The following is a 10,508-nucleotide window of genomic DNA, read 5'->3' on the forward strand; positions in this document are numbered from 1 at the left end:
TTTTTAAAATTAAATGAGAGACACGGAGGCAGAGAGACAGACTCCTGCATGCACCCTAACCGGGATCCACCCAGCAAGTCCCCTAGGGGGCGATGCTCTGCTCATCTGGCACCATTACTCCGTTGCTTGGCAACTGAGCTATTTTAGGGCCTGAGGGGAGGCCTTGGAACCATCCTCAGCATTGGGGGCCAACTCACTCGAACCAATCAATTGAGCCATGGCTGTGGGAGGTGGGAAAGAGAGAAAAGGGGAAGGAGGTGAGGGAGGGATGAAGAAGCATGTGGTTGCTTCTCCTGTGTGCCCTGACCTGGAATCGAACCCGAGATGGCCACACACTGGGCTGGTGCTCTACCACTGAGCCAGCCAACCAGGGCCAGATTTCTTTTTTACATGGGGTTTATCAAAGTGTAACTTATATTCTGTAAGATTCCCCCTTTTCAGCATACAGTTTTACGAGCTTTGACAAGTGCATACCCTCATGCAAGCCTCCCCACAGGAAGTGACAGAACAGTTCTGCAACCCTGTAAAGTTCCCTCCTCCCCTTGGGGTTCAGCCCCCCGTTCAACCTCCAGCCTCTGGCTCCCGCTAGTCTGATTTCTGTTCCTGCAGTTTTGCCTTTCATATAAAAAAGACTTGTTAAGTGTGATGTCATCTAAATAGACTCCAACAGTACGTAACCTTTTGAGTCTGACCTTTCACTTAACAGAATGCATTTTGAGATTTATTCATGGTATTACCTGAATCAGTTTTTTTTACCTTTGTGTGTGTGTGTGTGTGTGTGTGTGTGTATTTTTCTGAAGTGAGAAGGAGGGAGGCAGTCCATCAGACTCCTGCTTGTGCCTGACCAGGATCCACCCAGCATGCCCACCAGGGGGTGATGCTCTGCCCATCTGGGGCCTTGTTCCCTTACTGCTGGAGCCATTCTAGCACCTGAGGCAGAGACCATGGAGCCGTCCTCAGCACCCATGCCAACTTTGCTCCAATGGAGCCTTGGCTGCGGGAGGGGGAGAGACAGAGAGAAGGGAGAGGGGGAAGGGTGGAGAAGCACATGGGTGCTTCTCCTGTGTGTCCTGGCCGGGAATTGAACCCAGAACATCCACACGCTGGACCAACGCTCTACCACTGAGCCAACTGGCTAGGGCCTGAATCAGTAGTTGTTGTTTTTTTTTTTTATTATTTTATTGCTGGCTAGTATTCTGATATATGGATATGCCACATTTTTTTTTTATTCTTCACTCACAAATTGAAGAACAATTGGGTTATTTCTAGTCCTTCACAATTACAAATAAAGCAAATATAAAATTTGTGTCCGGGTTTTTATGTGAATATACATTTTCTGTTTCTTGGATAAATACTTAGGAATGGAATTGCTGGGCTGTATGGTAAATGTATGTTTACCTTTACAAAAGTTTCCCCAAGTATCTAATGGCCCTTATGGTGTTGAATGGTTCTGAAAGGAATCTTGTGTTGGCCCATCCAAATTTTTACTGTTTCTAAAATAGTAAAGTGTTTAAATAAGAGGTGTAGAGTAGAGCTCCTGGTTAAGCAAGAACTCACCATGCACTTCACCCATGAGCCACATTCTCTGAGTTGCTTTTGTAGCAAATCTAAAGTATTTAGAAAAAAGTCAAAGAGAAATGAAATAAATAAGAAGCCACTTACTGTATTTTTCGCTCCATAAGATGCACATTTTCCCCTCAACAGTGGAGGGGAAAATGCCCGTGCGTCTTATGGAGCAAAAAATATGGTGTTTTATTAGATATTTTAACACATCATTTGGTTCAGAATATTTTTTTTTCCTTATTTTCCTCCTTAAAACCCTAGGTATGTCTTATGGTCAGGGGTGTCTTATGAAGCGAAGAATACGGAGAGATTAAACTACTAATAGCATAAAACAAGGAGTGGGTACAATTTATGAATGAGTTGCTTTCTTGTCATGTGTCATGTACAGTAACATTTTACTTGTCATTGGATTTATAACACATGAACCACGTAACAAGTAGAAATGAAGATGCACTAGGGAACATTTGCCAGGACTCCTGAGCTTACAGTCTAGTGAGGAGGTGGACAGTTTTATAAGCCAGGACAGGACAGAGCAAGGGGACGAAGGCTGTGCTACAGGAACACCAAAGAGGTTCTGTCTAAACTTGGCAATGCTGGTCACACGTGCACCAGGGAGATTGGAAGGACTGTTAGCCGCGTGAGGAGGCGAGGAAGGAATGTCCAGATGGAGGAACCGGCTTGCACAGAGATTTCTGTCTGGCAGGTGAGGTAAGAGCATGCGGGCAGGACTTGAGGATGTCCTTGAGGAATGTTCCGGTGGGGTCCAGACGGGTATAACAGAAACAGACTTCAGCAGGACCGGGACGCACCAGAGGAGAGGGACAGGTGAGCCGCAGCGTAGAAGAAGGCAGACCTCTCCGGAGCGATAGGTGGCTGTCTTAGAAAGCAAGGGAGCTTCCTGACCAGGCTGGACCTGGGTGGGCAGCTACAAAGATGAGTAGATTTTCACAAGTTCCCTCCGGGAAGTTTATACAGAGACCTTCACTAGGGTCAGCCATGGACGCCATCCCCAGGCCGGGCCCCGGAAATGATGGCCTAGGGTGAGGACAGTGGGCAGGACACACATTCCAAGGACAAGGGAGGGGGTGAGAAGCCTCCACTTGACCGGGGTCCAGCTCAAGGGTCAGCCACTGGTCACGTGCTCTCCAAGACCTCCTGGGACAGATCCCCCATGTCCACCAAGTACCGCAGGCATGTTTGTATCGATAGATTCGCGTGTTGATGCATTGGGAGGCATTCCATTCGAGCGAAAGGTCTCTCCAAACCCTCCGCCCCGGGAAGCTCTTAGCCCGGAACACGGTGGGCACTTCCCAGAAGTTTCTGAACACAAAGATTCTAGTCTGTGGCGACACATGCTGGATTACTGCTTTTATTTTTATTTTTTATTTTTGGCAATGCCCTTTTTACCAGGAAAATGACAGAATGTGAAAGAATCGCTTTGCCTTGCAGACCAGACAGCGCTCCCACCGCCGACCAATCACTCCTCACACGGTCAGGCAGTGGTTCGCAGGCTGTGTAAGGGGAAGGACTCCCTCGCTTGTGAAAAGGGGAAGGTTCTGGGATGCGCACCCAGCAGTTCTGATCCAGTGGGCTTGGGCGTGGGCCCGAGGGTCGCCTTGCCCCAGGCCCCTCTGGTGACTTGGGTACCGAGCCGGCACTTGGCCTGGACCGCACAGGGCCTGTGGACCCACTGGAACTGCGGGTTTTTGTCTCGGCCGCACATTGGAGCCGTCCAGAGAGCCTCTGCAGGTCCCGCGGACTGGATCACGCTTCAGCCCACTTAGATCCCAGTCCGAGGAACCGCATCAGCCTTTCCTGATGGCCACCCCCCCCACCCCTGGTGATCCCAGCGTGCAGCCAAGATGCGGAGCCAGGGCCCCTAAAGACTCACTGGGTGGAGGGGTGGAAAGACGTCAGGTCCTCCAGCTGGTCGGGACTTGCAGCCGCTCCCTAGGGTCACTGCAGATGCTCGCTGACCAGCCAGGCCAGCGGCCTTCCGTGTAACTAGGTCATTAGAGAGAGCCGCCCCAAGAGTTCACCTTTCTCTAGGGCAGGGGTCGGGAACCTTTTTGGCTGAGAGAGCCATGAACGCCACATATTTTAAAATGTAATTCCATGAGAGCCATACAATGACCCGTGTGCGTTACACATTATCCAATAAAAATCTGGTGTTGTCCCGGAGGACAGCTGTGATTGGCTCCAGCCCTCTGCAATCATGAACATGAGCGGTAGGAAATGAATGGATTGTAAGACATGAGAATGTTTTATATTTTTAACGTTATTATTTCTTTTATTAAAGATTTGTCTGCGAGCCAGATGCAGCCATCAAAAGAGCCACATCTGGCTTGCGAGCCATAGGTTCCCGACCCCTGCTTTAGGGAGAAATTGTTGTCCCCGAAAGTAGTTTTTAGCCCCTTTCTCCAAGCAATGTCATTCAAAGTCCTTAACGCAAACAAAACCCTGAGGGACAATAAGAGTCTGAACTGAAACAGACGCCCTGGGGAGAAAGCAGTGGTACCCAAAGTAGTCTTTCCTAAAAAGAATGCTGACCGATCACCTTCAAGCTCAGAGGGTGTCATACCTCCTGCTGTCATCAGTGAATTTAATTATAGGACTGTGGCTCCCATCCCTGTCCTTAGTGCTGACAGAATTGTAAAATTCCAATCAATTATTTTTTTAAAAAAAAATACTTATGGTTTCTTTTATTTATTTATTTTACTTTTTGTGTCTGTGGCTTTTATAGACAACTATATGGATATGTCAGAGTACACAAGGACCTTGGTGCCTACCTAATTTCATTTGGTTTTAATAGAAACCCAGGTAAATAGTCCTATTTCCATTTCACAGGTGAGAGAGCTGGGTCTTTGAAAGGCTCACTTGCTCGTGAAAGTTTCTATTGTTGTGCGGTGGGCCCACATTCAAACACCTGACCTCAAGGTCCCCTGGACCCCAGGGTGTCCTTACCAGTGCGCTGAGGACCCCACTGTGAATTAAAGACAAAGTGACCTACAGATCCCATTATGTGTTTAGGCTGAAACCCTAAGCTGATTGCTGACAGCCTCCTGTTACAACACACACGCTGCTTGTAATCGTTCAGAAAGAAAGGAAGCTGGAGCACGGTCTAACCTGAGCAGTTGCTCTAAGACTGTCACAACGTAGAACTTGAAACAGACGCATCCTTGGTCCCACCCGCTGAGTCAGTATTGAAAGGGACGCAGAGATAACATATCATAAAATACATCTTGCAGGTGTCCCGAGCCCAGCCGGTGGACAGTGGCCAAGAAGAGCATGCTCAGGGAGGCTCCTTCAAAGACTGTCTTGCCAGGCTCTTCGGCTGGATGATGGGAATAAGCCCCTGTGGACACCTCCGATTAAGGCAATAAACATATGTGTGCTGCCGCACACTGGTGTTGGAGTGGGTTTGCAGAGCGGAGCCAAATACCGAAAACTGTGTCCTTCTCGGCAGCGTTCCACTAGTCCCCAAAGGGGTCCGGGTGCTAGATTACTTACCTTTCAAATATCTTTCTTTTTTTTCTTTTCTTTCTTTCTTTCTTTTTCTTTCTTTCTCTTTCCTTCCTTCCTTCCCTTTCTTTTTCTCTCCTTTCCTTCCTCCCTTCCCTTTCTTTTTCTCTCCTTCTTTCCTTCCTTTCTTCCTTTTCTTTTTGTCTCTCTCCCCTCACTCCCTCCCTCCCTCTCTTCCTTTCTTTCCTTCCTCCCTCCCTCCCTTTTCCTCCTTCCTTCCTCCCTCCTTCCCTCCCTCCCTCCCTCCCTTCTCTTTCCTTCTCTTTCTCTCTCCTTCCTCTCTCCTTCCTCTCTCTTCTTTCTTTCTTTCTTTCTTTCTTTCTTTCTTTCTTTCTTTCTTTTTCTTTCATTTTAATGAGTTCTCACTTGTGAATGGGAATGTAGCCTTCCTCATCCCAAAAGCCCTTTAGATAACAGGGCTTTTCTTATTGTCCTCTGAGAAGTTCCCTTTTCTGCATTCCTCCTCCTATTTTTTTCAAAGGGACATTGCTTGGGGCACATCTTGCCTGGGAACAGGTCACTGCCCGATGTTCACGCCATCATCCAATGACAGCTTTGTCTTAAATCACTTCTAAAAAAAATTACAGAATATAATTTCTGGAAAACAGATTTTAGGACTTCAACAGTTGGCATGCTGTTGACTAGGGAATTTATGAAATTTAAGAATTGGAAAGTACTTCTCAGAACAGAGTTGCTTGTTTTGCTTGGGAACTCTGCCTTCAAGGACTGGCTTCAGTACAGTGTGCTCCTGACCTGCGTGGACTTGAGTGAACGCTTTCTCACGGGTCTGGCCTTCCGCTCTGGGCTCGTCTGCCACCTGCAGTCCTCCGAGCCAGGCACTGCCGAAGGCCCCGGTGATGGTACTGATAACTGATCTGTGTGACCAGTGTGTCGGGGACTCCGAGGTGTGCTTTGATGCATGAGTTTTGGGTTTGCCTGCTGCGTGTTGGCACTGTGACCCAGTTATCGGATTTGCTGTTAAACGCAGTAGAATTCGACAGGATGAAAAGGGGAGAAACCCCTTGTCTCCCAGTTTGCTGGTTGGGGGGGGGGGAGTCCATTCCTCAACACAGGTGATCTGAAAACAGGACGTGCATTCTGGGTTTTAATTTTATATCATACGGAGAAAAATGCTGATGGGGAAAATGAGCAATCGCGTTGATCTCCTGCACAGGAGCGACGCCTCCCAGTTATTCCAGAGGATGTACCGCAAACCTGGCTGATGTAATTGGCGAGGGACAGTAAGGAATTAGCTTGTCCCTCCTCCCGATGATCCCTTCAGGGAAGGCCCTCCTCCATCCAGGCTGGAAGGGAATTAATCTCATTTTATTTTTTTAAAGCTGACTGAGATAAACAATCCGTCTCTTCCGTCCTGTGGCGTGGCCTCACTGGCTCTTCGCAGGGAAGCTAATGGACGGAGGGCGCTGGGATGTGTCGTGTATCCCTCCGCGCACGTGGACACGTCACTCACGCTCCCCCTCATTTCCTCTTCTCTGCGCACAGCCACCTTGACACACTGTAATTTCAGCGGTTTTTTCTCTCTGCCAAGGACCACCTTTAATTGAGAAGCCGCGAGCCGGACGCTTCTCATCCAGTCACATCGGAAGAGTCACCTCAGAGGCTCTGACTTAAGTGTGACAGGAAATGGAAACAGGGCCGATGGCAAAGACGCAGGCGTCTTCCCAGGGCCCTGGGACCTAAAGACGCGGTCACTCTGGAAGCAAACTGCCCCCCCCCCCCGGTTTAACTTGGTAATGACTCAGCATCAGGGAAATGGTGATGGGCAGGGAGAGGAAGCCTTCCTGGTCGGCGAAACGGGATTCCAAACGCCATGACTGATCAGCGTTTCACCGGCCTCAACAGCGCACGAGGTTACCCTATGCGCTCAATGCCTTCTTTCTAAGGCGACCTGATGTCCCTATTTGGGACGGCCTGAGTTTACGCCTGTTGTCCCTGTGTATTGCTGGCGTCCATTTCTCCCCTCAATACGAACAGGTGTAGATGATCATTCATACGGTCACACTGCACATCCTCTGTGACGTCCTTATCTGTTGCTTTCCCCTCTGCCCTGCGGCGCACGGACTACCAGTGATGGGTTCCCGATACTGTCCCTGCTCCATACGGTCTGTGACTATCTCTGTCCCTCCTTCCCAGGTGACGGCGGTCCCTTCCACACAGGATCGTCTTCAGCACAATTAAGGAGCCTTGTGGACACTTCATTATCTCGCTCAAGGACCGCTGATACCTGTGCCTTCCGAACACCCTCCATTTTTTTTCTTCTTTAAATCTCCCTTCCCTTCTTTCTATCGACACTTCTTCACCCTCCCCCCTCCCCAGCTGCTACAGACCGATTGATCTCCAATTCATATCTTCACATCTCTCCAGCGGTCACCGCCCGCGAGGTCCTGGTCAGTTCTGCGCTGAGACCCGGGGCATCGAATTTATTTTCTCAGCTCACCGACGGGAGGTCCTCACGCGGCCAGGAGAAATAAAACCGTGATGTACCGTTTCCGCTGCTCTCGGGGCCTTTACTCAACCGCAGTGCGTTATGCAGCTCCGACGAGTCTTTTCTGCTCCAGACTCCCTCCCGCACGTCTGTAAGGAGAGCGGGAGAAACCTCAGAGGAGCCGCTGAATTCCCCAGCGTTTCCACCGGGCGTTTTCAAACGGGGAGTTAGGAGTTTCTAAGGGTCTGGCAGGAAGCTGAGGGGAAAAAAGCACGCTCCCCGCTCACGACCGATTTTCACCGATACTGTTTTTCTCAGGGTATAGCTGGGTCAAACCTAGAAAGTAATGCCTTCAGCAGTTGTTTCCTCATTGTGATTTAATGTCCCGACATGCAGCGGAAATGAATTTTAATTTTTTCACACACATTTTTTTTTAAATGTTTTAGGCAGTTAAACATTTTGCACTTTACTTGGGAAGCGCTCACACCCACCCGGAGAAGTGGCATGGTGTGTCTACACTGCCTAGAATTCCGCGTTGGACGGCGCTGGACGTACGGTCCGTAGAAACGCTCCCAAGACAAGCACCCAGACGGGCAGGACGATGGCGGGGCCCTCCTGCCATGCCGCGGTGATGCGGTGGGGCTGTCGCTTCGGTTAGATCTTGACATCGCCCCTTGTGTGACATGGTTCATCCATCACGTCACATCAGCTATCTGCTGCGGTATTTCCGCTGCTGCGGAGGGGCCTGCGGCATGTCTGACGCCGTCGAGATATGACCCATTCCACAGGGTTTCTCTGTCCTCAGTTCTGTGGCTTGAAAGAAAAAATAAATAAAAAAAGGGAAATAAAAGACTTTGTGGAGAATTCTGCGGTTGAGGTAAACAACACAGAGGGCCGTCGGGGTCTGGCTTCCTGCGTCAGAAAGGAAGGGTTTCTTTAGGTAGGTCTTTGTCAACCGGCAAAGACCACTGATGGGAGCACATCGCCACCACGTCTGGGCCACCCGTCTCCCGGGGCACAGGGACGCCAAAGCTACAGCGTGTGGCCTTAACGCCCCATGAGCGCCGCGCGGCGTGTTCGGCACGTCTGGCTTTGCCGTTCTCCTCCTTCCCAGTGTCAGCGCTCGGGCCGAAGGCAGCAGGCACCGTGGCTGCGCCTGTTCGGTTCCTGTAAGGGCATCACAGGACACGTGTGATGAGCAGCCCCGTGGACGTCCTGTGACGTAGGACTAGCTGCCCAGTGCTGTGTTTGCCAGTGAAGCCGGTCCGGGCTGCACGGTTCTGTGAGGCTGAGGGCTGTTGGTAGAAGTGTTAAGTACCTGGCGAGGCCGGTGACCCCCCCAACCCCGGCCGGACCCTGACCTTGTCCTTCCTCTCTCTTTGCAGAACCACATCACCGCCTTCGCAGAGGTCACATGATACGGAAGCCACCGGGGGTTCCCTGCACTGGGCCTCGTCCCTGTTCGCCGCCCACTCATAACACCCAAAGTCTGTCTGATTCCGAAAGAAGTTTCTACAGCCATCTATACTAGTTTTTTATCATTTTAGAATCCGTGTCGATGTATCTGTCGCCCTCCCCCCCCACTAGACTGTGAGCTCCTCCTCCAAGGCAGGGCCCCGTCTCTCTCCTCCGTGTCCCCAGTGACCTTCGGCAAAGCCTCGCTTCGGAGCAGGTGTCCAATTAAACAACGGGATGACCGGATGAGACCAATTCATTCATCAGATCAAACACCCACTTCAGCGGCGTCTGACGGAATCGCCGACACTCCTGCGGAAAGAAACCTCCCCCACGCGTCACGTTTGTACAAGAAACCCCTCCATTTGGGGCCGGTTCGGGTTTTCATCACATCTCTCCGGCAGGACACCATATTTGATTTGAGGTTGGACGTGTTGAAAGTCATGGGGGTGGTGTTTCCCTTTATTATTCAGCATGACGTTCTCGCCATCCTAACGGACTTCCGTGTGTGGAGTGACTTTCTTTTTTAGGAAGTGTGTTCTATCCTAAAATGATGTTTGCACATACTCTTCTGCCGTCTCCCCTGACAACCACCATTCATCCTCTCGACTTCCAAGACTGGTGCTTCTGCTTTCGAAGGGGGAAAAAATATGCCAATTTTTACTGTAACGAGTAATGTATCATAATTAAAGATTATTTATTTGGACAGCTGTGTCTGACGATTGTGGTCTCGCTGTTGCCGTATCGTTTCTGAATGCGGGCGCGTCTTGGAAGGCCATCCGGTGACTGCCTCCAGCGACGGTACCTACTTCCCGAGCCATGTTCCACCCGTGACAGAGTCTCAGAGGTGGACAGAGGCTCCAGTCCTCAGCTTTTTCACCAGCCACGTTTCCACATAGTTTAAGTGGGAGAGAACCGCTCCCCTACATCCTAGTTTCAATCATACAAACGCAAGAAAAACGCGGTGGACATGTTCGCCTTAGCATACATACGTGTGATTCTCTATCGTCTGCAAAGTCCATTTTCATTTATTCCAGCCAGTTAACCCCCACAGTAGCCCCAGGTGAACGTGAAGAGTATGGCTTCCGTATGAGAGATGAGAACAGGGAAACAAAGGCCGGTAGTGGATGTGCCCAATTCCACGGGGCAGGTAAGAGGCAGTTACAACTTAAATTCAGGCTTTCTGATCCTGGACTAGTAACTTTTTCCATAGGTCACAGCTGCAGTATCAGTCAGGACACACTGAGGCCTTTCCGTAGTCAGTGGTGACCTGGGAAACTACATATATATATATATATATATATATATATATATATATATAAATATTTTTTTAATGAAGAAATGCCAAAATAGAGTTACAGAAGCTATACGGTATTTTAGATCTTTAAGAATGAACATTTCAGCCTGACCACGCAGTGGTACAATAGATAGAGCATCGAACTAGGATGCAGAGGACCCAGGTTTGGAACTCCGAGGTCATCACCAGGCTTGAGCACGGGGTTGCTGGCTTGAGCATGGGATC

At 49.8% G+C, this 10,508-nt stretch overlaps 1 protein-coding gene across 1 annotated transcript in view; it reads left to right on the forward strand.

Annotated features, from left to right (window-relative positions):
* PLPPR5 (phospholipid phosphatase related 5) overlaps positions 1-9,692 on the forward strand; it is an 89,175-nt gene extending 79,483 nt beyond the window's left edge. Inside the window, exon 6 of the mRNA XM_066246542.1 lies at positions 8,917-9,692. Within this exon, the coding sequence (XP_066102639.1) occupies positions 8,917-8,949 (33 nt within the window). The 3' untranslated portion in view covers positions 8,950-9,692. The remainder of the gene's footprint in view (positions 1-8,916) is intronic.
* The last annotated feature ends 816 nt before the right edge of the window (positions 9,693-10,508 follow it).

The sequence above is a fragment of the Saccopteryx bilineata genome, chromosome 11 (assembly GCF_036850765.1).
Source record: "Saccopteryx bilineata isolate mSacBil1 chromosome 11, mSacBil1_pri_phased_curated, whole genome shotgun sequence".
Classification (NCBI taxonomy): domain Eukaryota; kingdom Metazoa; phylum Chordata; class Mammalia; order Chiroptera; family Emballonuridae; genus Saccopteryx; species Saccopteryx bilineata.